General features: G+C 38.7%; 2 protein-coding genes across 6 annotated transcripts; one reads left to right on the top strand and one right to left on the bottom strand.

Moving 5' to 3' along the window:
- Positions 1-776: 776 nt before the first annotated feature.
- atxn1l (ataxin 1-like) lies at positions 777-8,909 on the top strand. The gene is made up of 3 exons (XM_041988455.1): positions 777-875; positions 3,067-4,220; positions 4,573-8,909. The coding sequence occupies exons 2-3, from the start codon at positions 3,189-3,191 to the stop codon at positions 6,004-6,006; spliced, it is 2,466 nt and encodes an 821-aa protein (XP_041844389.1). The 5' UTR covers positions 777-875; positions 3,067-3,188; the 3' UTR covers positions 6,007-8,909.
- A 2,559-nt stretch (positions 8,910-11,468) lies between these two features.
- Positions 11,469-27,860, bottom strand: LOC121638872 (zinc finger protein 821). Of its 5 annotated transcripts, none has more exons than XM_041984118.1 (6): positions 27,728-27,860; positions 18,596-18,727; positions 18,337-18,455; positions 17,049-17,147; positions 16,224-16,390; positions 11,469-15,129 (listed from the first exon to the last, which is right to left on the bottom strand). In XM_041984118.1, the coding sequence occupies exons 1-6, from the start codon at positions 27,729-27,731 to the stop codon at positions 14,139-14,141; spliced, it is 1,512 nt and encodes a 503-aa protein (XP_041840052.1). In that variant the 5' UTR covers positions 27,732-27,860; the 3' UTR covers positions 11,469-14,138. The 5 variants fall into 5 exon arrangements, with proteins under 5 accessions (XP_041840052.1, XP_041840131.1, XP_041839894.1 ...); XM_041984197.1 differs by lacking the exon at positions 27,728-27,860 and adding an exon at positions 24,988-25,397; XM_041983960.1 differs by lacking the exon at positions 27,728-27,860 and adding an exon at positions 25,001-25,397.
- Positions 27,861-27,874: the final 14 nt, after the last annotated feature.

Below are 27,874 nucleotides of genomic sequence, written 5' to 3'. Positions count from 1 at the left end.
AGTCCACATTTTGCTTTAACTCAAAGTTAGATACATAACTAGAAAAAGTTCTGTGGCCTCAAGACCCCAGCCACATGTTCATTTAAGTTTACAACATAAATGACTAAACTTGACAGAATCTAAGTAATCGCAGAAGACTAGGCTGAAATGCTGGTCAGTGTCAGTAAATAGATTTCTGTAACAGCCCCTTAGAAAGCTGGAGAATTTAAAGACAGTGCAGTGCACAAAAAGGAAAGAAAAACTCTAAGGAGTTTACACGTTTGTCTCTGTTATTGTAGATACAAAAAATTGTGACTATCTTTGTAAGTACTTAAGGGTCACAATCTTTGTACAAACATCTATCAAAAACAATAACCATACATGTAGAAAGAAATGTAGGATTTAGAAAGAAAATGAGTATTCCTGCATATCTTTACGTTTGCTTTTTGTCTCTACGGTCAATTTATCTTAATTAACTTAATGTAAATTCTGTTTCATTGTGGTTCTCTGAGTGTAATTATTTCAAATGGTCCCATCACCACCACCCCAAAACCTTAGGGGCCATGACAAGGATTCGCGGAATTTAACATTACACAGTCTGTTTATGTCATTTTATGCCATGGAAATAAAACAATTACAGTTGTATGTAGGTTAAACGAACGCATCGCAAATTAACCAATAAATTTAAACTAATTCTATTTGGCGTGTGCGTGTTAGTCAATCGCGCACACTTAGAATAACAGGAAATTGAGTAAAAGGAGTGACGTCATTGGTGAGCGCCTCTGCTGGCCTTCGAAATGGGCTTGACTCGTTAGCCTTGACTTCTTCAATTGTCCCTCCGCATATCAACTTTTTTATATATCTAAAGAAACCCCCGTCCGCAATGACATTTTGGGGTAAGTCTACAGGACAAGGACGTATATCATGTGCCTTATGCGAACTGCCTTGTTGGAAGTGATCAGATGGGTGTTGAGAAGGACTCATTTAGGCTAACTATAGGTAGCTGTGTTAGCCGTCTAGCTAACTAGCACGACTCCCTGGGATGGATGCCCAGTAACAATTTATAATAATTATAAAATAGCCGCATATAATGCTTGCTACCATTTGAATGTGCATATGTTGTTAAGTATTTGTGTACTAAATGCCCTCCTGCTTTCTATATGTATCTACATGAAAACTATTACTACAAGTAGCTAGCCAACTTTAGCCAAGTCAGCCAGAAGGCTAACGGTAAACACTGACCCTAAGTGTGAGTCCAAAGAAAAATAATAATAATAAAAAAAAAATAATAATAACTTATTACTTTATTTTAAAAGCAGCTGCTTCTTTAACAGGGGACGCATTTTTACAGTTTTGTATGGTACAACTAAAAAATAAAGTCGTGACTGGATGATGGATTGATATTGAATGAATTGAAAATCTTTATTTTATAAATAATTCTGTTATAAGATTGGAGAGGGGGTACTTATTCCACTTTGATGGTTTGGTTTGAATATGCCACTCTGTTTAAAAGTAGTTTCATAAACAGGTAGGGCTGGGCGATATGGCCTAAAAATATATAAATCTAAAAAATATAAATATAAATCCGATTTTAATCGATTTTTTTTCTTATCTTTTTACAAAACATAAATAAACTTATTAAAAACATTTATTTGTTTATATAGATAAATGCCAGCAAAAATAAAGCATATAATGTCATAGCCTTTACACCATATAAACAACTTAATATCTTACATAGAAATATGCAACACAACTGCATCCGTGATCTCTTTCCATCTGGATCCTTAGGTTGTCTCTTAACTAGGGTTTGTGGGCTAAAGTTGCCTTCTGCATCTCATAGAGAGCAGCATTTCTCACTGCAGTTGTACTAACAGCTAAATCCCAGGCATGAGTGAAGGGTCACTTCACTGAAAATCTGTCAGACAAACACCGTTCTGGTGTGGAAGGAGGACTAAGTCTGCTGCTAACTAACTATGGAAAAAAAATCCAGATTTTCATAAACATAAGTCTCCATTTTTTATCAATTTTGTCGATTAATCGCCCAGCCCTCTAAACAGGTGTGTGTGTGTGTGTGTGTGTGTATATATATATATATATATATATATATATATATATATATATATATATATATATATATATATATATATGTATGTATGTATGTATGTATGTATGTATAGCAACCGCATTTTAATGTTTTTGGATTAATTTACATTTTAATGTCTTTTTTACTTTTTATTTATTTATTTTATTTTTAGATGCCAATCATTGTGTAGTTGTTTCTGGATCATTTCCCCCCAAATTTAAGGAAAAACTAGATATTTAGGGACTAAAGTATATGAATTTGTAAGGGGATTCACAATTCATGATGATGTACATATACCTTTGGCTACAGTGATAATTTTGTGCCCATTCTAATTATTCAGCTTGTGCTATGCAGTTTTTCCATATACATAAAGATTAGATAGACCGTTCTTCATCCTTCATTGAATGATGAATAAAGGTTTTGCAGACAGCTGTATATAGTATACACAGATCCAAAATAGAAAAACACATTTATATTTACATATATACAGACCAAAGAAAGTAGTGCAAAGGAGAAAAAGATCAGTTATAAATACTGTGCAAAAGAAAAAAAAAAAACACGTATGAAAGGTTTAAAGGTAAAGAAAATTGACATTTAAATTGCAAATACAAGTTTAAAAAAAAAGTCAGCAAAAAATCGAAAATTGGGCTTTATTGTTTTTTTTATTGAATGCTTTAAGTTTCACTGTTTTATGGGCAACAACTAGTAAATTATATGGAATAAATTAGTATTTATGCTAAAAAAAAGAGTTAAATGTTAAATGAGAGATGTTTGTCTTGGGCTAGTTAATGATAATTTTTTCTGCTAAAAAGAAACTTTTTACAGAGACATGTTACCTGTTTATTTCTGTCTTGTTATCCATTTTAGCATATCAGCTCAGAAGTTCCCATCTGTGGTCCAAAGTATGCTCTCGCAAAACAAAGCTCAAGTGTTCTTTTCATGTAGTTTGACTGGCATGACTGCAACACTAATACAATGCATCTGTTTGTCTTTCTTTTTCCCAGGTGAATTGGAAGACAAGGTCAGCCAGTTAATTTCAGAACTGGTTCCTCTGCAGGCTGACTGGCTTGCAAGTTTCAGTTCGTGCACAGTACAGTAAAGCAACTCGCTTGGTCAGAGGATTGCAATGAAACCAGCTCAGGAGCGCAACCAGGAGTGCCTGCCTCCTAAGAAGAGGGACCTCCCTATTAGTAACAGCAGTGGAGGTGGAGGGACAGCAGGAGGTTCAGCTGCAGGAGGTGGTATTGGAGAAGACAAAGTGGTTTCCATCCAGAATTCTGCAGTCATCAGTGACACTCAGGGAGGGATAGCATCTGGGGAGTGGCTGCGAGCTCAACCAGGACTTCATTATGGAGTGGATAATTCAGAAAGGATATCAGCAGTGCCTGTTGACCAGTACAGCATGCTTTACAAAGTGGCTGTTCCATCTGTTACCTACTCACCTACCAGTCTTCAGCCAGTGTTAAGCCACATTCCTCCGGCATATACCGTACACTCTCCTCTCCTGCAGCATCCAGGCCTGCCCTATTCTCCTCTTGGTTATACACAGATCCCTCATTCATCGCTTCAGTTTGTTGGCTCCCCTTATGCTGCTGTACCCTATGCTTTACCCCCCAGCTTTGTCCCAGGATCATTGATATCTCCCTCAGGCACCATTTCTCAGACCCATGCTGTATCCCACCTGGTTCCCTATCCATCTGTCATACAGGAAGGCGTTGTTTCCCCACCTCCTCAGGCTCAGGTAGCTGCTCATACCTTTGCCAAAGTTGCAGCTTCAAGTGGGGTCCCACTGATGCTGCCTTCAGAGCAAGCTGCCCAGCAGCACCTTGGTGCTGTTGGAGTTCTTCCTGGAACAGAGCTCGGCTCCCGAGGGATACCAGTCTTCTACCACCCTCAGGATAGCAGGGCTGCCTCTGCCACCAGAGACTGCCACAGTTCCAAGCCGGAGAATGAAGCAGAGATGAATGGAGGAGATAAAGAGCAGGGAGTAAGAGAGGTTATACCAGAGTCTGCTTACACTGCCAGAAATGCACATCTGCCACTGGCAGCATGCAGTACTGCAGCTCAGGAGCACAGCCAAGAGAGAGTCCTGCAGAACAGGAGGCTGGAAGAGAGAAACTCACCTGGTCAGCGCAGCACTCCAGACAGTGATCTGGAGGTAAGATGCACTGGTAGTTTGCTAATGTGAACAGAAGTCTTTAAACTGTGGGTCAGAATGTAATTTGCTGTTATCCACAGCCAAAAGGAAATTGACACTTTATGGCAAGGGTGAACTCTCTTTGCATGGAAATGCTCAGTGTCTCTGCTTGCAATATAAATTAAATTACTTTAAGTTTAGTTTTGTTGGCTGTTATCACTGATATCTTTAATTTGAATCAACCTTTTTGCTTTGTTAAAACCTTTTTGGATGTTTTTATTTAAAAGAAAAAAGTAAAACAATTAATGTTTTATACATTAAACTACATTAAAAGATGTCTTACTAATACTTGATTTCTTTCTTTAACTTTCAGGTGCAGCAGGTGGTTGGCCGTTTGGCTTCCTCAAGCCAAAGTGGTAGTGGAGTACGGAAAGAGGTCTCATTTGCTCCACTGAACCTCTCTCAGGGTGGGCAGAGATCCAGAGATGTTCAGGGAGAGAGCACAGGTGCAGTTTCTGGCAGGACTGTGTATGTGGCCCAGCCATCAAGTTACAGTGATCACAAAGTGACTGGTCTCCAGCAGCAAACAGGGCAACAAGGTCATGCTGTCATTCTTGCCAATGGACAGCCTGTTCTTATTCCCCTCGAGTATCACCCACAGCATCAACCCCATGCACCACAGCAACACTACCCAGGACAGGCTAACAACACCTCAGCCAGCCATGCCTCTACCACCACGGCCTCCCCTAACACAAGCTTTAAAACCTCTGAATCTTCAGCCAGAGTGTGCCTCCCTGAAAGGGCGGAACCAACCACAGCTCAGCAGCAGCCGCCACCGGTCCAGCCTACAGCAGATGTGACTCAGGCTTTAGCTTCAACCCTCACTTCTGCTCCAGCTCCTTCTAACCCATCACACTTTATGAAGGGGGCAATTATTCAGCTGGCCACTGGGGAGCTCAAGCGTGTGGAGGACCTGCAAACTCAGGATTTTGTGCGAAGTGCCGAGGTGAGTGGTGGGCTCAAGATTGACTCCAGCTTGGTGATGGACATCCGTGCCAGCCAGCAGAGACCAGGTCTTGTATCACTTCATTTTACTGTGGGGGAGCAGCAGAGCAAAGTGACCATAGATGTACCCCCAGAGCACCCCTTTTTTGTGTTTGGTCAGGGATGGTCGTCTTGCAGCCCAGAACGCACAGCCCAGCTTTACGGCTTGGCTTGCCATCATCTACAAGTTGGAGATATGTGTGTGTCCATCACTCTGCAGCAGCAGTTTCAATCACAGCAGCAGAAACAACCACAGCACCATCATGCACAACAACATCAACAGCAGAACCTGTCTAGAACTTTAAGCAAAGCCAGTGCTACATCAGGACCTGGTCACCAGATCATGGGGCCTCCGGCTCCTCAGCAGTCACGCCCTCTAAGGATGGACCGCATGCACAGAGAAAGACAGAAGGATGGAGAGAAAGATGTAGGTGATAAGGAGGAAGCTACACAGTTGGGGGTTGTTGGACACATCGAATCACCCATCAGACCAAGTAGGACCTCTTCAGAGCATCCAAGGAGTCAGAGCAGTTACCACTTGCACACAGAAGGCTCTGCATTTGCAGATGCAGGCATGGGAGTAATGCAAGCTGCACTAGGTGCTTCTCAGAGGCGCTGGTCTTCACCTGGTCTCCAAAGATACAATATGAAAGGAGATGAAGGGCCACGCCCCCAGATAATCACCTCCGGCCACACAAGGCCTTCTTTTATTCCACAGGAGGTCAAACTGTCCATTGAGGGGCGCTCTAATGCAGGCAAGTAGCATCACATATGGTAGCAAATATAGGAGAGACTGCCACGAGTAAGAATGAGTCTGACAAGGAGAGAAAGAGGAAAAAAAGAGTGTGAATGTAGCCTCAGAATGTTTGAGATTTTGCACACCTAGAATATACAAAGACAAATGTTCATTATCCATCTGGTGAGAAGTTCTGGTTTAGTTGTCAATCAGCCAGAGGATACTAACCTTTAGTTTCCCAGCCAGCTGAGGACGGACAGGGACATGAAAAGTTGAGTAGAAATTATGTAGCTGATGAAATGCCTGCCATAGTCCTTACACACTGCTTTTCTCTTCCTCCCTCCCTCCTTTGTCTCTACTTTCTCATACCCAAACCTGCAAGTTGCCATCACATTCACAACAAATTGGCTTCACTTTTTGACCAAAACTGTGTCTTTACAAGACCATAGACTACAAATGTATGTAGCAACACAGGGAAGCTACCAGCTCTGATGTGTAGAAAAGCTCGCAGCCAGTGATCTGTTATTTTCAGCGCTCCGACGATCCCGTTTCCATCAAAAGCATTTACCCCACCAAAAAAAGAGTAGAGTTCTATGATGATGCTGACACCATTGATGCTAACTGTCAGTGTACCTTACATTGTGCTACAGCCGTTACCTCTGCTGTCAGCAGGGATCCTCCCTCCGCTCATTCTTTATCAGTAAGCCAGTCTACAAATACTGGAATCCTCTCTTGGGCAAAGTATGGCTGTTCGCCTTGTCTTACAATCAGATGGTGAAAAATCAATCAGTGTGTTCAGCAATCAATTTCCTCTTCCTTGGTTTAGGTTAAAGTTCATAATGCAACCATTAACAAAAATGCCAGAGATTGGAATAATGGCTTGTTCTCTTTAATAAGGGAAATCTTGCATTCCAGTTTCATTAGTCGGAATAACATTTAGATTAGATTTTTCTTTTTCTCCCGACAGTCATCCTTTCCTCCTTACTATACCTCAGACCCTACCAACCAGACAGATGAACTTCAGTGTTAGGCAGTGTAACTGATGCAGGAGGTGCCAGCTTTGCTCACTAAAGCCACCTGTTGGAGTAAACCATTGGGACAATAACCTGTCCCATCACTGGCTGCACCACCACCCAAACCCTACTGTTGTAGGGAAACACTGTGTGTGAGTGAGGCAGTGATGAGGTGACTCTTTGTTCTAAGCTTGAGTTGGACGTTTCTCAGTTACCAAATGAAAGCAATAGTTAATTTTGCAGCACTCGGCTGCACTGTCCTCCCCAAGGAATGTCATTGTGGGGCTGTGTTTATCTGAGGAGTGAGATCTCACTCTTCAGACCCTGCTTTTAAAGACGATGCTGGTCTTCATTTCCATCAGTTCAGTACTAGTTCTACTCAAACAAAGCATGGCAAATTACTGAAGAACTCATTGGTTCTCCATTTCTAATTTATGTTGTATGAATTTACAGGAGTGCATCTTTAAGGGAGACCTGATGCTAATTGCGATCATTAGTTTATTTTCTTATGACGCTTTATTTCAAAGTATGTGGTCCTGTGCTTTTGTACTAGGCTAACCTTTATCCAGTGGATCTTAAGATAATTTTGTGTTGCACAGATGCCACCTATAGATTTCACACTGACGTTGAAATAGGAATCACATTCTTTTTTTTTTTTTTTTGAAGGGAATATGTTTGAAGTAGTGTTGTGGGTTATGTGGCAAGAAAAAGAGACTGACTTGTATTTCTGTTTACAAATTAGCCAAGATGATTGCTGCAGTTTTTTTCCTTCTGACATATATTTTTACCTAGGAAAATAAATCAAAAGGGTGTAATTGAAAATAAGTGCAATTAGACTACACATGAAAGCATTCAAAGGTTTATAATCAGATGACATTCCTCATGCACACATTCCCATCAGAAAGTGTAAATGATACAGTGCCAGTTTTCTTTTCTGCCATCAATCTTTGGACTTACCTCTGGCAAAGCCTTTGATCACTTGGCTTTGATAAAATAAATAAAATGAAATAGCTATCCACCGGTCATTGGACATGCTCAAAAAGTTATTCTCTGTTACTGTTATTGTGAGAAGCTTTAAAACATGGGTTCACATTTTTCCTTAAACATAATTCGTGTTTCTCTCACACACCTACATCACTGTAATTATTCCTTTTGTCCGTTATGGCACTATGTTTCCTTCCTGATGCTAACTGCAGTCTAGGAGATGTAGTTGTCTCTCAGTAAGTCCATTAAAATAATAACACGAGGCATTTGAATGCACAACTAGACAAATTAAGTAGGATTCTCCAAAGGGTAGTTATTGAGAGACGACATTAATCTTTTTGGTTCCTGTTTCTTCCCTCCAGCTTTGCAAGTACAAAAGAAAGCTATGCAGGGAAAAACAAAAAGGGATTTTTACACCAAAATAAATATTTTTGTGTTATACCTAAGGGATTTGTCTTACACTGCAGAGGTTTTGTATTATTTTCAGATGAACTTTATGTGAATTTTGACCCTTATTTCAGTATTTAAACATAAATCTGGACGGTGTCTCTTTACTGCCAGTATGGACAAGAGGAATGATTGCATTTAACTCTATTAGTGTTGGTTTATTTTTTTTTTAAACTACAGTTAATTAAACCTTAGCTATTACCCCATGTTTTTGTTTTTCATTTTCATTCTGTAAGCAATATATTACAACAGAAGACATTTTGTGTAGGCTTGGCGTTTTCTATGCAGTAATCTCAGTACTGTGCCCTTGACTGTCTCCAGTTCGGCTCTGAAGCAGCAGGGCAGGTTGGCCGATGGTCATTTTACACTGATGTCTGGTTTTAGGGTTTTTAACTTTAAATAATTTTAATGCCATTTTTCTATTTAACGTGATTCTTATCGTTCTCAGTGCTGAGTGACAAATTAGTACTTTAAAAATAAAATAATTAAAACACAATTCCCACCTACAATGCCACATAGTTAAAAGCCAAGTTACTCAAGACAAGTGTCCCTCAAGCTCTGATGTGTTTGTCCAGCATTATTTTGGCACAATTTCAAGCCATTTTGGGGCTGTGTTTAGGTCAAGATGCATTTGATGGGATTTAAATGTTGCAAGTAGTGCCACCTGTGACTTTTACCTCCACAGCAAAGCCATCCTGCGCTACCGCAAGCCTTTTTTTTTTCTTTTTGTTTGTGCCCTATGCTTTCAGAGGCATGTTTGCCGTGTTTGAGCAGGAAAGCTGTACTTAAACTAAGATGTCTAATGAATTTTATCCACATCACTTATTGTCTGTTGTAAGTAATTGCACTATGTCTCCTTCAGTGTTTTGAAATGAAATCTGTTGGTAAATTGAAGACTTTCAAATGTTAAGCACACAAAATCATGAAAAAATCACAGGTTTTGTGTTTCTGTAGGTAGATGTTTTATTTTGTGTGTGTGTAGATAGCTTTGATTATGCTTGTTGATAATGCCTTAAACTCTGCTTTGTACAATGTGTGAAACTGAAATAATGGAGTAATGCTTCTGTTAGACTCAGTGTTCCCTTTCAGGTTGTACAAAAGCAAATCAGAAATTCACACTTTGAAGCGTGACAGTGAATTCCCCACAATAAATTTAGCTTCTTTTTTGTCCTTGTTTTTTTTGTTTTAATACATTCTTATACTCATCCTTAATGGTTAATTTCTGGATTATTATCATTATGTGGAAGTAAATAAATTGAAAGTTTGTCTTAGCACTTTTTTTACTAGACAATTCCAAGAGTGTCAACAATGGAAAGCAGTCCATTCACTCCACATGCATACAGTCATGCACAAATCTGTAGGTTTTATTGTGGTTGAACAAGATCAGTATTTTTTTTAATCTGTAGAATTACTGAATTGTGTTTGGTGTCTTGTGCTCAGTCCCAAAGTCTCTGGACAACAGAAGGTGTGATTAAATAGAAGGAGACAAGGCAGGCTTCACAAATCGGAGAGCTTTCCTGTGTGGTAATGTGATGGTTTATTATGTGACATAATCGCTAGCGTGAACTACGTCCCGTCAATCCAGTGTTGAACTGCAAAGACGAATTTAGGACTGTTTCTGATGTGAGATTAAATCAGGAGAATGCGAATGGTTAAAAGTTTCAAAGAGGTCTGTGTTTTCAGATTTGACATTGATTTTTTTCTGCACAAGGTGACACTGCTTTTTTGACATGTAACAAAAAAAAGCTTTTTTTTATGCCTAAATCTGCTAAATATATGCAATTATGTAAATGTAACATTCAATCCTCAAATATAATCCAGGTCGTATGAACTTTGTATAGTAAGTTTTAATATTGTATGGTCCTACCAATATGTATTGATCTCTATCAGAAGCCTTAGAGTTGTCAACCCAAAGTGCTCCCTTAGAATATCCCACACCTACCTGACTTTAACAAAGCATTAATATCTCTATTTTGTTGCTTTTTTTTATTTGTACCCTTTTTGAATAAAATAGATTTGTACTGTATATTTGTACCTCTCTGTGAACTACTTAGGGCGGTTTTTGTTTTTTGTTTTGCTGTTTTAATTCTATGTACTTTAAAGACACAAAGATATTGTATTTTTATTGTTACAGCTAACTTGGAGATATTGCATTTATCATGTTTGTTAAGTAAACACAATATAATATATATATATATATATATATATATACAAATATAAATATAAACCAAAATCCAGCTTGTGTGTTTATTTTGTTGTATATAAAGCTTTTGGTTAAAATTTCAAGCAGAAATTGTGCACCTCTGCTTTTAGTATATTGAGTGACCTGGCAATAATTTGTGAGATTTTTAAGTGCCCATAGGTTACTGGCAGCGAGCAGAAATTTTTGTATGTTCCTCCAGAACAGCTTCAGCTCTGAGATGTTTCAGGGCTTCTTTAGAAGAGCATCTGTGTTTTTCCACATTTCTTCTAGTTTAAAGTTAAGATTTTGATATCATTTCAAAGCATCCTTTTTATTCCAATTTTATACTCATTTGGTAGAAAAATGTTAAGCGTTGTCCTGCTGCTTAAGCACTTTGTTTCAGTTTAGCTCAGAGATGTCAGCTGAAGCTAAATGAACCCAATTCATCATATTACCATCAACATGTTTTATCAATGAGAAAAGGCTCTTACTGCTGACGGGTAACGGTTTTACCTTGCCACTCGCATCATTGTTCAGTGTTCAGTGTGCATGCAAGCACACACACTGGCCATTGTTTTTGTGATCTTTAGCCGTTTACCAGCATTCACAAATAACTGCAGGTCTTCTGCTTGAAATGTTGTTTCTTGGTCAACCATTCCTGCTAGTGAGGAAAAAGCTGCATTTAATCAATTTGTTGGCAATTTTTGCATTGGTGGAGTCACAACACCTAATGAGCAACAGCCCAGTAACCTTATTCTTAGCTCTACCTATAGTTGAGCTAGACTGAATGACCACAGACCTTCAGCTGATGCCTTCTGAATTTAGCTTAATGAATAACAAAAGATGACACTAACATAATAAAATCAACGTTTATTTCCACATTCTTTACCTAGGTTTCAATACGACCTGTACATCTGTTAATCTGGTAACGGAGATGGCGTTCCTAAAGTGCCATCCAGTCAGAATGCACTGTCACCACGACTAACATGTTGTTAGCAGTTTAGCTCATTCATTTGGCCTTGATCAGAGAAATTTATTTTGTAAACATGGACATTGAGAAAAACTCCTGATAGAATTAAGATACAAAGGCCAACATTATTTTTAAACATGTTTGATTAAACTGTAAAAAAAAACAAAAAAAACAGGCAGGCATAAAGTAAGAGTATAACACAAACTCACGTTGAATCGTTCTAGGACAAGTGCAGTTTAACAACATGCAGTGTTTACCAAATTCAGAGTGGGAATACTGCTCGCAAAAACCAATAATGAGTCCACAGCTTTCGCTGCAAGAGCCTTTCCGACCACTGCGAGACAACGTGGATCGCAGCAATTTTGAAGAGTGACTTCTGAGAATACCCAGTATTCATAGTATGAGAGTGTAATGAATTGCATGGCTGTGAAACTCTGTTGTTTTTATGTGTTGAACTTGGAAGAAAAAAGCATGTCTTAAGAGTCACAACTCTAGAAAAGTCACAAAACTGCCCATTGCTGTTAACATTACACTGTAACATGTGGATAATGAATTAATCTTACGGACTGTGGTGTTGTATCTATGCTGAGCCCTCTCACTGAGTTAAATTGCCTGAGAAGCTGACATTTTTAAAAATCTGTTTTAACTAAAACCTTAAAGTCGCATTCTGCATAGTTTCAGTGGAAAGTGAAATCAATTCCCTTAACAAATAACACATTGTTTGCATAGAAGTTTGATGCACTCCTAGGAAAGCCTTTGAGGATGAGACCAAAGGTTCCTATACACCAGTATATAAATATTTATTTTTCTTTAATAAATTTGCTGTAACAAACAGCCAGGTAGACTGACTCATCTAGGAGTGATTCAAACAAAAACACTGCTTGTCCTTGAAGAAGTTTTCTGAAACTGCTCATTCGACACTGAAGAGTTTTGCATCTGGAGAGGCGAAGTCAAGAAAAACTGGAGGTAACCTTACAGGCAGGAAATTAAACGAGGGATATCCAAACACGGCCTCTACAGTAAAACAATGTTACACTAACAAAAAATACCCCAAACACAAGTAAAATATATCATATTGCATAAATATGTGCTGGAATGAAGTTAATGAAAATATATGAATAAAACTTCCTGGTATAAATTTAGTCCCAAAGCACAGTAATTAAGTGGAACAAAATCATTATATCATTTGCTTTTTAAATAATTTCCACCTCTTTTGAGACTTAATAAAGGTTTCACCCCAATTGTGGATATAAAACAGAAAAACAACATAAATTTAAGTGATACTGTTTACCCATTCTGAAGATACTGCAGCCTTATAAAGTATGTGAATGCTACAGAAATTGCACAAAGAAGAGGTTACGCTATCTATGCATGATTCTCTATACAATACTAACAACAAACTTTCATGTTGCTGTTTACTAAATAGCAGAAAAACAAATGCAACTTTGCAGGCAGAGTTCAAGTAATGTGACAATTTCTGAGGTCAACAGGTAACACATTAGGTACTTTTTCATTGTAACCACTTAGGAAAACATTTTAGCACATATTCCTTAATGTAATGAGCCCAGAATGTATATATAAGAGGTAACTAATGTATTATACAGTACAATAACAGCAGCACAGACAGCTTTTATGAGCCAGAGAAGTAAAAAAATAAATAAATAAATGGTGCTGGCAAAATATTGAATGTAACAAAAAAAAAAAAAAGATTTAGATCTTGGCAAAGAGAATGTAAGGAGGTGGATGCCTAAAGAATCAAGTCAGGAGATGAAAGCAATGTTGCTTCATACGGGGCAAATTTCAATAGGACAAACATTCAGACTGAGAGGCTTGAGAATCACAACTCAGACATACAGACTGAACCTGTATGTTCGTAAATGACTTGCTCCAATCAATGAATGTGTCCTATTAAAGTGCCTGAATGATAAAAACAAACACAAATTGGCAGAAAACAACATGCATCCTCTGAAAGTGTACAGTTAGTATAGAGCTTTGGAAGCTTGGAGTTGGAATGCTGTAAGCCACAGGACAGAGTGCGACCACGGCACCAGCTGAGGTAGTAGTTTGAACATGAACTTCCCACGGTAGCTTGAAGAGAGAGGTGTAGCTAACGGTGAGTCAGTCACTGGGCTGGCGGAGTGGACCATAAAGGAGGGGGCTGTGGTTGCAAAGTCCCCACTCCACTAATTTAGGGTCCATGTGCAAAAGATTTTTCTTTTCTCAAAGGAAGTATTACTGCTCCCACTAGAATGAACTGTGTTAAATCTGCTAGTCCACTGACGAACAGATAAATCTCTTTACAACATGCTCTTATTATCAATACAATATGAAACAAACATTCTTAACCCTGTTCCCAAGGGAATCTAGACTTTAATAAATTATAATTGAAGTAGTTTCCTTTCTGTATTTTAGCAAAGCAGTTTATATGAAGCTGTTCAACACAGAAGAAGCTGGTAAGGAACCAGCCAGGAATTGTCCACTGTGACCATGGCAACCTGATGGCACAGTGCACAGGTTAAGCATGCTGCTAGAAGACACTTGGTCCCCCCAGTGGCCTATCTTATTAGGGCAGTTTCATAAACAGACCATTATCAATGGAAGAAACAGGCATAGGGCAGGGGAACTGAAAGAGACTCATGTCTGCTGTGAGGGCAGCCATTGCAGCAGGATCATGCTCTATCTGTGTCCTCAGAGCAGGATCAATCTTCTCCAGCCGTCGCTTGATTCTCTTTGCCTCCCTCTCCCGGATCAGCCTGGCCTGCCTCTTTTCTGGGGTCTCGTTGGCCCTCTTTAAACGCATGGCCTCACGGTCCCTCTGCAGCCTGCGTGCTCGCTGCTCCTCTGTCTCTTGCATCCTCTGCATGCGCTTGGCCTCGCGGTCCCGCAGCCTCCTTAGTTCCCGCTCCTCTTCTGTCTCACAGGCACGCTTGTTCTTCTTTGCTGTGCGCTCGCGCTCTAGACGCTGCATGCGAGCTTCCAAGGGTTCATTCTTCCGACGCAGAGCCCATTTTCGCATCGGTGACTGGGCTTCCACTAACTGCTGGTAGGCCACACAGCTGTTGCACACCAGCAGCACTCCGGCAGGATACACTGGCATGGGGCTTAGGATGTCAGGAATAGGAGGAAGGCCTGAGGAAGAAGAGCTGAGAGCATCGGGAATAGATGCAAGTGATGGCCCTTCAGACAGGAGACTATCAGGCAGTGAAGGGAAAGAGGGACCTTGGTCAGACCCTGTGCATGTTCCAGGGCCTGAACATGATCCAGATTCAGAACCTGAGTGATGACACGGTCTGGGGCCTTGACACTGGTTTGAGATGTGGCCGGAGCCCTGGCAGGTACGGTTGTCTTGACATAAGTTGGGACTGGGTTCAGGAGCTTGACATGGGCATGGACCCTGACATGAACTGGGACTAGGGCCAGGTCCATGACAGGAGGGAGTAACAGAACCTGGGCTGCTCATGGGGCTGCTGGAGAGGGACTGGGACATGGGACAGGAGTCCCTGCCACTGATGACGTCCAGCCTGGACGTGTCAAGAACATCTTGAAGCTTCTCCCTGAGACAAATAAGATTCAGCATTAATTTTAAATTCTTCTTTTTCTTTTGTCATTTTTAATCAACGTTTCCTGTTTCACTAGTCAAACCCTTAAACAGAAAAAAGCCTAATGTAATTATTATTAATTGCAGTTATTAACAAACATTTCTCATGTTCAATTTTCCTTTAGTCATGTTTTACTTTATGTCACTTTCATCTTCAGAGCGACTGATAAAATGTGTACATACAGGAATAAAAGTTGATCTGGGCTAATTCTAGCAGCAGGCCACATACATCCATTTGTCTAACCAGTCTTTCCCTTGTAATCATGTTAATAGCTAGCAATAACTGTATCATATTTTTATAAAGTCAAGCTGCTATTACTGATGTTATCTAGTCATTTTGTCTAATGATAAAAAAATTATTCCTTTTTTCTGAGTAATGTCCCAAACCTTTCTGCCATACATGAACAAGATGGTGTATGACATGGTTTAGCACACTGTGAACTTGCTAAGGGGAACTGACTGTTACATGTATTCAGTGTTTCAACGCCCATCCATCATGCATCTTTTCTGTGTTTTTCAGGCAGCTATAATATTTCATGACTTTTCTCCTCTTATTTTTTATGACTTGTCACTGCTTTTCCTTCTACCACGTATCCTCACCTTGCCTGTGTTGTTTAAATTAAAAAAACCGAATGGTAGTTGCTAAGCAACATACAAGTTTATTTCCATTAAGTCCTGTCATTGCAGTACTAATTTTATGCATCCCTCATGTTCTACAGTCTGTCTAATCTCACACTTTGAGACTCACAGCTCATTTCTTCCAGTGTACTGTACTGAAGACAAATTTTCCCAGATTCCCAGAATTAAGTGCACACCATTTCACTCCCTGAATAGATCTGTTAAGAAGCTTTGCAATCTGTTTTTTTTTTTTTTTTTTAGCAATAAGTGGTTTCTTTAATTTCATAGATTATGATTAACACACAAACAGCAAGAGCAATTTGTTTCTATCAGAGGTCAAATCAACATAAACCAAATCATTGTCACTATAAAAATAGAAAGCAATCTCCATTAAACTCCAGAGACTAGAGCAACAGCAGAGATGAGCAGAACCTGTTAAAGTTGTTGGTGTCTGTGAAGCGTGCTCCACAGACAGCGCAGTTGGAGAGGCGGTCCTCCGAGTGGATGAGAAGATGCCGTCCAAGTGAGCCAGGAGAGCTTAGGGCTCGCCCACACACTGGGCACACGTAGCTCTTGGTGTTGCTCATCATGGTTGTGTGCTGGTTAAGACAGGCAAACAAAATGAACACACGAAACCAAACATTAAGACAACTGTCTGCTTCTTGCTGTAGCTGGTTTTAGACATTTAGAAAAGGAACAGTTGGATGAGTGAAACATGACGCTGTTTTTCTACTTTACTCACATCTTTGAGGTACTAATGACACTAAAGAGTATAACCTTGTATTTGTTTTAATATCTTAGGATATGATTTTTTTTTTTTATTTATTACAGACTCCTCCCCTGTGAGTAAAAATACTACTAAATGACACCCCATTTTTATTGGTACCAATAACTGGTCTTGCAATTAATACAAGTAATATCCTGTAATTATCACAGCAACTCAAGTGAAACGTCTAGTGGTACTTAAAGCTTCTCTGGCTAATGCCATTGTCAATATAACTAACACACATTAACAGGGAGAAACTAATTAAAAATGAACTGTAAAGAACCTGACACCTAAAATGTGTACAGTGTTAATGCAGTCAAAAGATCAGACAAGAAATTAATGTCAAATAAGGTATGGTAAGACTGCTCAATCATATTGACACATAAAGAGAAAGTAAGGTACTGATAACTTTAAAATATGAGACCTGTACATTGCTGTTTTTTTTTTGTTTTGTTTTTTTAATGCGTCATCAGGGTCCTGACAGTTCTCACCTGGTAGACATGTGAGATGAGCTTCTCAGGGCTGCTGAAATCCAGTGTGCACAGAGGACAAACAAAGTTGTTGCTGTGGTCTGCCCCTTCCTCACTCTCCTGAAGAAAGGCAAAGCTCATTTTAGTAACATTTGTAAACTACAAGTCTGCAAACGCCAACTAACAACAATGTGTCTGGCCATTATTTATGTTAAAACAAACATAAAAGTAAAAGCAGATGAAAACATTTTAAATGTATGCATAATAAAAATTTAATCATGCATGTATGCTGTGACTTAAATACAAAAATGAAACAGTCTGTGTGGTAACTACTAGCTTAACATGTGTATCTGAAGCTTTTTATTTTTGCCAGTGTGGGATGATGTGTTGAGTGTATGACTGTGCAAAAACTCTCACAAGCCCCAGTGACTCATTAACAATGACATGATGTTGTATGCTGTCACCGCTGTGACTCACACACAAGCTGAAATACAGAACATGTACACACAGAAGGTACAGGCACACAAAACATATTGGCTGATACCAAGAGGGTATTTATGTAACTGAGATAATTTACATTTTTTAAAGACATTGTGGATTATTCTAGTTTACAAAATCACACACTGTCACACCTCACATAAATGTGCAAAGATGATAAGAGTTTTATAACTAATTCACTAGCTGAACTGAAGAAATGTCAAATTACTATACCATGCATATGTTGCAGATTTATCTGCACGCAACTTGATGAAACAGTGGTAAATAGTTTTGATGGGAAGGAAATTATTTAAATGTGTTAGATAAGGCATATCCATGTTTCCTGTTCTTGCTAAGCCTTAAAGCAGTTCAGTCCATTTATCTGAACTTTAGCTCAGCTACAACACATCAGCTATTAATTTTAAGTAAAATGGACCTGATTCTTAAACCTGTTTAAGACTGAGGTTTTACACAGAACAGTTGGATGAAAGTAAAAAAAAAACAAAAAAAAAAACAGCTTCTGTATTTATTACTTTACCGGGCCACAGAATTATCGTCACGACAACCATCTCAGTTATAAAACACACAGGTCAAAGTGAAACAGGAGACCTATACCGAGGTGCAGAACAGATCAATGTCCATCATTTATCTGTAAAGTTTTGTTTGCATGTTCACACCACACTATAAACACCACACCATGTTTACTTGTTGTGTAACACACAGGCAAAGTTTCAGCTTGTTAAAGATGAGGCAAAGCACACAAATATTACCACAATAATAATAATAATAATAAACACCAAGATGAAAGCAGCCACAACTCCAGCCTTCTCACCTCTTTGACTCCCGCTCCTTGTAGGCGGCACTGTGCTCTCTTGGTGGTCATGTGGTCGTCGACAGAGGTGTTGGAGGACGAATCTTCACCGTGGTTGTCAAGGTCACTATCGCTTTCTTCTATGGAGGCAAACACAGCCCTATCATTACAGACAGACAACAGAACACAGAGCAGGGCTTATTCTCACTAACACCCCTTAGCACGAGGATGTTCCTCCAGAGTCTATCCCGTCCTCCTGTCCCATCCCCCCATCCTGTACCTGAGAGGCTATCCTGCCCTTGGACTTCCTGTGAGTTGTTACTGCAGCATTCGCTGTCTTCGGTGAATTCATCCCTGCCATCCATGTTAATAGTGTGCTGAAGTCCTGTTAAGCCTGAAGTGTGGAACGGCCCTGGAGATGAAAAGGTAGTAGTAGTTAGCAAGACATGTTTCCAGTGAGCTGTAATGATGGGACAAAAAATGGAGGAACGCAAAATGCATACTTTGTGTAAGCCTAAAAATATAAGTTTAATGTTGGTGGTGAGCGAGTTAATACACACTAAATGATTATTATCTCTGCCAAGGCGAAGGTCATGTATTCGGCAGTGCTGATTTGTCTGTCTGTCAGCATCATAACAAAAGTTACAGATAAATTTTGATTACATTTTCAGGAAATCTCAGAAATGGCATAAGGAACAAGTTATTAGATTTGGGGGGATGATCTGGATCCAGAAATTTTTTAAAGGATTCTAAAATATGGGATAATTTTGCCAGTAGAGCTTCTAAATCAAAAATAATGGCTACAATCACTGGCCCAAAAAAACAAAAGAAAAAAAGACAATGGCTTGGTGAAGGTCTGTGCTCTCTGGGTGCTTCTAAATGCCATAGATATTCTTTTGTTGGCTACTTTATAATAACAGCGAACAACAGTGGACGAATCAAACATCCAAACAGTTTTTAGCAAGTAAAAACTGGTGCTACAGAAGTGGAAATACTTCTTATATTTGCAGCTGCATGTGTGGATCATATGAACAAGCCTGTTTATCTGGTTTTGAAAATTTAGAAGACAATTATGCATGATGATACAGTCAACCGTCATGCATACCACATTGAGGGCAGGCAGAGGACGAGAGACAAGCAAAACAGAGGCCATTGTGACAGTGCACCACCAGGCTGGACTCCAAAGAGCTGATTTAACAAATAATTTACTTTAAGAATAAGATTTTTAGTTTTATTAACTTTGGGGCTAAGCATATGAATAAATTAGATGTTTTTTTAAAATGAGAAGTAACCTGTCCAATCTATCCAGCATGAGTACTTTAGAAACACAGAAAGAGGCTCTGCTCTAAAGTTATACCATTACAGAGTATGAATCCTTACCATCATAGCTGGTTTTATTTCTGGTGTAGCTCATAGAATTTCATTAACTGTATGTGGTGAGATACTTCTAATACTTTAACAACGGCATCTTAGTGAATTGCTATTAAGATCAATGTCAAGGGTCTCATTGTACAGCCAAAAAATACACAAGTACACCAGTAATAACTTGGTGGAAGTCATTTGTTAAAGATGAGACAGAACTCTCAGGTGTTTGGAGAATTAATGTGACAAACACTAGGGAGATACAACCATATCAGGCTAATGTCTGTATCAGCCATTGTTCAGTTAGTTGACTGCAATTAATCTATCAGCAAGTAGGATAATCTGATATCTATCTGGTGCGTCCTTGTTGTGTTGAACTAACTTTTTTTCAGCCACAAACTGAAAAGATATTTTCCGATTTAATATTTTTTACATTTGTATGAATGCAATTTGTGTTCATCAAAGACAGCGTGATAACGACCTGATATACTTACTGTAGTTTGCCTGACATCAAAGGTAAAATAAATGACAAAAAAAAAAATCTGTATTGTCTACCAACTAGCAGACAACAGTCAAGTTGTTATCTTTAATAATAGTATTGTCCCAGAAATTCACAATCTGTACATCACAAGTAAAAACTACTAACAAGTACTGGGTCGGAAAGTCACAATTCTGGCAGGTGGTGCAGCTATTGTGATCTAATTGCAACAGTACATTTATCTATAACTGATGGTCCTTGTTACACATGTCAGGGAGATTTAGTGGCTTGTTCAATTCATTTATTTTTGGTAGTTTTAGACAAGAAATTGTAAATCGATTTGTGCAGCCCAACTTGGATTAGTGTTTGACATTGATTTGGAGCCATTTTTATTTTTTCAGCTTCTGCAGCTGTATGCAGTTACTGCTATATTATTGTAATACTTTTAATGCAATGATTCTAGGATACATTGCTTTTCAGGCTTGGGCAGAAAAATGTTTTGACTGAGCAGAAAACTGTAGAGTTTATTGATGCAATACAATACGCTGACTTATTGAAACTTAGGAGGAAAAAAAAAAGACTTTTGGGATTCACCCAAGATGTGAACAACAAGAAACTTGTTTCATATGCACCATCCAACAGAGAAACATAATACATGCCAAGCCTGTGAGCCGAGCCCACTGACATATATGCATGAAGATTAACTTAATTTGCATCCCAACCCCCACTATTTCACACATTGATACATGCTAGCAGTTCCAACAGCCATGCTGCAGTCCCATGGGAGAAACAGCCTCTTTTCCTCCAGCTAACTGCCTCGCTACTTAGTGTTTCTCTCCGTCTCTGAGCACCACCCACACAGTGAACAGCCTGGCTCGCCCTCTGTCTTTTCTGCTTATATGTAGCTCTGACTACTTCCATATCTATACCATCAGCTCTGAGGGGGAGGAAACAGCTTCATACAAAGACAGCCCATATGTAGCTCATTTCACTCCCTGTTATGCCACTCCTTGTTATATAGCAGCCTTTTAGTTACAGGATGCAGTATAATCCTTCATATTTCCTGTTATTACACTTGACTCCAAATATCTGTTTTTGACTCCGAACCCTGCTTTATTAAAAGACAGAATTGTTGTAAGATTCCCTGCTCTGACACACAGGAACATCCTCCCTCAGACTGCTAAAAATTAATAACAGCTTAAAACCCTCTTTTCTCTTCTTGTGAATGCTCAATCTATTAACACAGGTTAGAGATGGGAGAGGGATTCTGCCTTCAGTTACCTGAGGCTGACAGAAGTAATTACAGCCCTCATCACAATCCTTAGGTACTGTGCACACACTTTCTTTTGGGTCAGTAGAAAATAGAAGTATGGTCTTCAGGTTTGTGAGTGTAGTTTGAGCACTTTCCAAAACAAGCCCAAGCATTCATTAGCAGTTGCAGAGTGGGTGCAAGTATTGAACTATCAGCTACTACAGGGAGCTGGTTTCTCGGCACATAGCCAATGATTGATGTGTAAAAAATACCCATCCCCCCACTGCCAGTGCTGTGTCTGTACATCTGTCTCTCCTTGCTCCCTCCCTCCCCCAGTCTCTGCCACTGTGATGTTATCTCTGAGTCTGTGTGTCTGTAGGCAGGAGGTGACGCAGTGTCTGACTGAATCCAGACAAAGAGACAAACTCATCAGCCAACAGAAACACAGAAGAGAGAGAGGCGAGTGGGTGGGTGGTTTGGGGGGGGGGGGGGGGGGGGGGGACAAAACAGACAAAACAGACAAAAGACAGAATGCCAAAACTGCTCGAACACCAAGCAATGGGGGTCCTGGTGAATTCAGAGGCCTCTCCTCCTTTCCAGCCACCTTCCCCTCCAAAACACACACATGCAGTCACACAACAGTCTGAATCTGCAGGAAGTTCTGGGGCCCTGTCTTAATACACACACACACACACACACACACACAGGGGAGAACAAGGAGCGTGGGCCAGACATCTGATCAATTCTTACTGATTAACTAGTAGGCCAAGATTAAACATAGGATTAAGTGAGCAAACAATTTTCTCCAGGAAAACTTTATCTGATTAGTTTTCCACCTGACATTCATCAAAAGTAATACTGACTAACAACAAAAATTAATAAATCCATAATAACACTGGGATTAAAGACAAGGAAAATGACTACACTGTCATCATTACCATGAAATCGCACAGCTTGTGTGCTGAAGTATTTCTGTACACATAGGCTAAAAAACTAGCTTTTATTTTATTTCTCCATTTGGGATTAAGAAAGTTTTCTTCCCATTTCTATTTTAAAAAATAAATTATAATACTTGAAAAGGAGACCAAAGTAAGAGAACTGCAATTCTGAAAAAAGAAAGAAAAAAACAAGAGAAAAAGTACAGTTTTTCTATCCACATATCATCACACTCATTTTAATTGCTTCCAGAATATGTTTCGGTGCAAAATAAGTATAAAACCAATAGCCATGTCTACTTATGTTAAACAAATAAGCATAATTTGCTCTCAACCTGAAAGATAAATTTACTTAACTGCAGAAAACATGTTACATCTCCACACATAATTAATTTCTGGGTAGTTTTCCTTGATGTTGTTGTGCACACACAAGGGAGAACACAGATACGTATACAGACAGCACTTTTGTACCATTGTCTGAAATTCCCTCTGCATGTATACATGTCTGAGTTTGTGGTTGTGTGTGTCAGCCCGCCTGCCTGTCAGACTGTCTCCTTGCCTGCCTGCCTGTCTGGTCTGTCAGTCTGGTCTGACCCTCTCAGTAAGGAATACCTTGGTGCAGGCAATTCATACCAAGAAAAAAGAGGCAACACAGTAAAAGCAAAACGTCAGAAAGTCAATGTCCGAAACAAGGCACATGGACTTGGGCAGTGGAGATTATGGCTAAACACAGAAAATGTGCCAGCATGCAAATCACCGGCTATGTGCTGAGGAGCCAGATACAGATACAAAATTAGCCTCTCTGAGGGATTTCAACTCCCAATTTGGATTTTTACAGGTGTTCCAGACTATCAAATGAGCTCATTAGCTTTCAGGGATTACTGTAGCGACAAGTGTTAGATGCATTTCTACAGTAGTATAAACTATGTTTAGACCTGAAGACTGTGCCACGCATTATCTCAGTAGATTACACCAGGCAATCCCTTTCAGCGGACAGCAACTTGCTCAAAGATAAGAAGTCAACATGCTGTCCAACAACAGGATCCTGGCAGGAGGCCAGGAGCTAAGTCATACTGAAGAACATCAACTATATAATCTACGTTAAAGGTCTTCTTAAAATCCCTCATATACATTGTAATAATGTAATTTGCTTTGGATGTGTAACTATGCGGTCAAGTAACAGGGCAATAATTTAGAGTGTTGACTGTTACAAAAGAATAGTACTGAAAGAAATATCCAGTTTCCCCTTAAAAGAGGGCCTGTGTTAAGTAATCATTTATCAATACTACTTGCAATTGACAAATGATTAATAAACTAATAATTCCAGCTATAACAGAATACTAATATAATCAATTAACAATGTGCAGGAAAACCTGCAGATAAAAAGTAAAAAGCAAAATACGGATTTTAAAGAAAATCAACAATTACCAGCCATCACATGCAAAAATTTAAACACAGGCCCAATCAAATGGCTTTTAAATAGCACATTAGTTGTCAGGAGACAATGAGAGCTGCATCTTTTAATACCTCAAATTTTTGTAAAAGCCACAAAAACAAAAAGACCAGAGACAAGGTTCATGCAAGCCCTGACAGACTACCTACAGACCACCCTACAAAGGTAATCATACCAGCCTTAATGGCAATCATGCCACTTCTGATAAGTGAGTACTCTGAAGTAATTTCTACATTTTGACATCAGTACTCAGTGCTCTTTAGTCTCATTGTCTGACTGCACTAGTTGCTGAACTCCTTTGGATGGCAGTTTATCACCTGTGCAAGGTCATGTGCAGTGTCATTTCAAAATCGTGAAATTATAATGTTGACAAAAACCAGTCTACAGACCAGACACCTACCAATATAAAATAAATAAATTAATGTTTGCAGTTGTTTCTGCAACAGCATGTGTCTCCAGGACCATGTTTTGAACAATAACATACATCAGTGACTCAAGAGGTGATCACAACTTAGTGCTGCTGCTAACAACACATCTGGTTAGTGCACACAAACCTAATTTGTAAAGAGAAACATTTACATGACTGTGCTGCAAGGGAGATTAAAGTCATAAACACTTTCATGTTACCAATACATGCACAAGTCATTTCTAAAAGATCCAATTTCTTTTATGTAGAAATTAAAAATTCAACATAGAAGTTCTCTTTCACATATTTTCATTATTTACTGTATTTGTATTACGTGATAGAAGTTATTGGCCCATTTTATTTTCTGCCTCGTTTTCATACGGCTGCATTTATACCTCAAGAGCTCACTGCAGGATAATGAAAGAAAAAAACCCAGATGAGTCACTTAAGCCTTGTCCTGTATTCTCTCACAAAATAAGTATCAGATGAGTTATCGCTTCTCTGATAAAAAAAAAATGTCAGCCAATCAAAACGAAATATAAAAATTTGATATCTAAATGTCAATTACCAAAAACACATCATAGGAGTATGTGGTGGTGTGCCCACAAGGAGTTTTTGGACTAATGCATCTGTTTGAATAAATTACAAGGACCTGTCAAGGAAGATTTTTTAAAAAGTTAATGCTGATCGCTTTAGAAAAATATTCCGAAATGTTTTATTAGAAGTATAAATGGATAATGGTCATGACATGGAAAACAATTCGCGGAATAGTAAAAAGGACAATACCTGAAATACCTACAGTTAACTTTGAAGGGGTTGGTCTGTTTTCTCCTGGACATAGTAATGCCCACTCCCGGGAGTAAAAATAAAAATGCTATCTTGTAATCCTGGAAGGTTACCCTGAAACCAGCCCAGGTGTATTCCGCACTGAGTAGCCAATCATGACAGAAATTATGTCGAAGAAATGTGATCAAACTGTCCACTCTGCCGGGAAAATCAAGACCGCTTACGGTGGCATAAAACAAATAATGAAGAAAAAAAAGACAGTCCGAAGCAGATATTTATGAGTCACATTCTTGAAGCGGTAATAAAGGTTTCTTCTCCAGCCCACCGGGAGGGGAAGGGGGTTAAATTGTGTCCAAGCCCGACAAGAGACGCCGAGCAGCCTCGAGCTGCTCCGTTCCCGAGCCGCTGGCAGTCGCGCGCTCACTGCAGCGCCGCACAAGCTCAGCTGATCTGTAACGTAACAGAATGAAACCACACCGAACAGCATTGTGGGATGTGCAGGGGAGTTCATACTTGTCATGACGTGTGGGTAAAGAAGAAGCAGAAAAGAAGAACGAGGTAAAAAAAAAAAAAAAAAAAAAGGATCTTTAAAAATGTTTACAAGTCTTTAAAAAAATCTTTTAGCCAAACTTGTTACTAGTTAATGCTCATGAGAGAAAAACCTGTGTATCTACACTAACTGAAATTGATTTAATTTAAACATCACGTGTTAAACATTGCGGTAATTATTTAAAATATAAAATATGAAATAAATATAAATGCTTATTAGTGATTGCATCAAAGCATAATGGTTATAATTATCATTCTTAAATTTATTATTGGTTATAATTACGTACCAAGTGCTAAACTCTGGCTCAATCTCAGCTAATATGCATTAATGTCAATAGAGCCGTTTCCAACTAATACCAGAAAAAGTAGAGAAGTGAATGTTTAGTTGGAATTGCTTTGTTAAAAATGGAAAGAATGTCATTTATATATTAAATGAATTTCTGGTGTTAAGACAATGAAACCCTATACATGGTTATTTCTTACAAAAGTAATTACTTTGCACCTACTCATTCAATTACTGAGTCATGCTGCATCTTGTCAAGCCTGTAAAAGTTTCAAAGCATAAAATATTTCTTACTTTTATGGAAATATAGGGAATTGTCAATGACTTTTAGGTAATACAAACAATGTACTAAAAATACACCCAATGACACAAATCTTTCAAATCAGAAACCCCAATTTGATGGGTAATTTTTAAGACCAACTTATGAATTACAGCCCCCCCCCCCCCACACACACACACACACACAAAAGTCATCGCTCTCTGGTGGACAAAAGATGCAATAGCAAAACTGTTAAACGTTCATAATCATCTCAATCACGGGAATGGAAATAACTAAATTATTTCCTTTTACAGTTTCTGTATATACTTTTACCAACACATATTTATCTACAAGTATTCTATTATAATTAGAGATACCTTCATTTCAAACTATCTTTAAAGTATGGTGCAGCTGGACATGACCTGTCAGTAAGCCAGACAGTCAAAACAAGAAAAAAATTGTGACAAATTTTAAATGTACTTTTATTGCACTCTACTCTGAAAAGATTATTTGAAAGAAAAAAAAAATACATTATTGTCTTCCTAAAAGACACTGAACATAGCCTATAAAATAAAATAATTGACTATGTAATGTCTAAACTAAATCTTTTTTTCTTTTTTTTTAAGGGAGAGAGGCCTATGTTTTACATTTTTTAGTAGATTTTTGCAAATATATTCACTTAAGTGCACTGTCAACACTGTAACAAAAATTTTACCTTATAATATAATACTCTTTACACTTCTGTGCTGACTTATTTCTAATTTACAAGACAAAACAGATGCTAAGATATTAATGATGAGCTAGAATTGTATTATTAGTAGATAACTATTTTAAATCAGTTGAAGTGGAACATTTCTGGACGTTCTAAGATTGCTTTTAAAGAATAAACTCATCCACATTGTTTGAAAAAAAGACTTGACTGCAGATTAGGAAAAAAAAAATCCACAGTATGAAATGTCAAACGTGGCTAGTCACTGAATATATTTAGTCAACATTGATTGTATGTATGTTTTGCCCTCTTAGCTTAATGATACCCCAATCGTATCATTGATCTAAATATTATATGTCCATAAATTATTCTTTAACGTAGCTAGAACGCCAAACCTGATGCGGTGCTTTATCTAATACTTAATGAATTATTAATGAAGCCCAGCCTAAAGAATAACTTATTGGATAAAACAGTAACAACACTGGGTGGTGCTACAAACCGCTGCACTGCTAGTGCCATAACATTGCATGTAGTCGTCATCACTGAATGCCACGAGTAAACTGACCGCACCACGCCATCGTCAGGCTAAAAATGTACTCTTCCGCAAGGTTACGCGAAAAGATGCCATCTCAACAAAATATTCTCATTGTGTCACAAAATTCACATCTGTATAACAGTTGGAAAAACCAGAGATAAATACAAACTGAAAGGCACATTAAGCACAATAATGTAAAAAAAACAAAAAAAAATATAAAATATGTTCGATAAGGGCTAGCTTGCTAACGTTTACAATCCTATGTTAGCCATTTATATCAATACCAGAACGACTGAACCGACAAAGCTTACAGGCTAAAGAGCAATTAGACAAGGACTAAGAAATTAAAAGCACGGCCACCTCTTTGTGTTTGTCATGATAACGAAGACAAAATTTAACTATTACCCATGGTGTGCTGGCATATCAGGTGGGAGTCTCGGTGAGAGGTAGACTGATGGGTTCCTCTTGTTCAAGCTACTGTATGCTGCTGATGATAAACTTGAGGGTCCGCGCTTCTTTCACCAACCTCTGTCAGTGTAACCCTCCGCCTGC

Source organism: Melanotaenia boesemani, chromosome 1 (assembly GCF_017639745.1).
Source record: "Melanotaenia boesemani isolate fMelBoe1 chromosome 1, fMelBoe1.pri, whole genome shotgun sequence".
Lineage (NCBI taxonomy): Eukaryota > Metazoa > Chordata > Actinopteri > Atheriniformes > Melanotaeniidae > Melanotaenia > Melanotaenia boesemani.
The sequence above is the reverse complement of the archived record's forward strand: the minus strand, read 5'-3'. Positions and strand labels throughout refer to the sequence as shown.

What these genes read in the sequence shown, in the direction of transcription:
- atxn1l (XM_041988455.1), top strand. Translation starts at nt 3,189, where the DNA reads ATGAAACCAGCTCAGGAGCGCAACCAGGAGTGCCTGCCTCCTAAGAAG. An exon ending in CTCCAGACAGTGATCTGGAG is followed by an intron (nt 4,221 to 4,572) that starts GTAAGATGCACT and finishes TTTAACTTTCAG; the next exon opens with GTGCAGCAGGTGGTTGGCCG.
- LOC121638872 (XM_041983960.1), bottom strand. Translation starts at nt 25,040, where the DNA reads ATGTCCAGGAGAAAACAGACCAACCCCTTCAAAGTTAACT. An exon ending in AGGGCAGGATAGCCTCTCAG is followed by an intron (nt 18,456 to 18,595) that starts GTACAGGATGGG and finishes TTGCCTCCATAG; the next exon opens with AAGAAAGCGATAGTGACCTT. An exon ending in AAGGAGCGGGAGTCAAAGAG is followed by an intron (nt 17,148 to 18,336) that starts GTGAGAAGGCTG and finishes GCCTTTCTTCAG; the next exon opens with GAGAGTGAGGAAGGGGCAGA.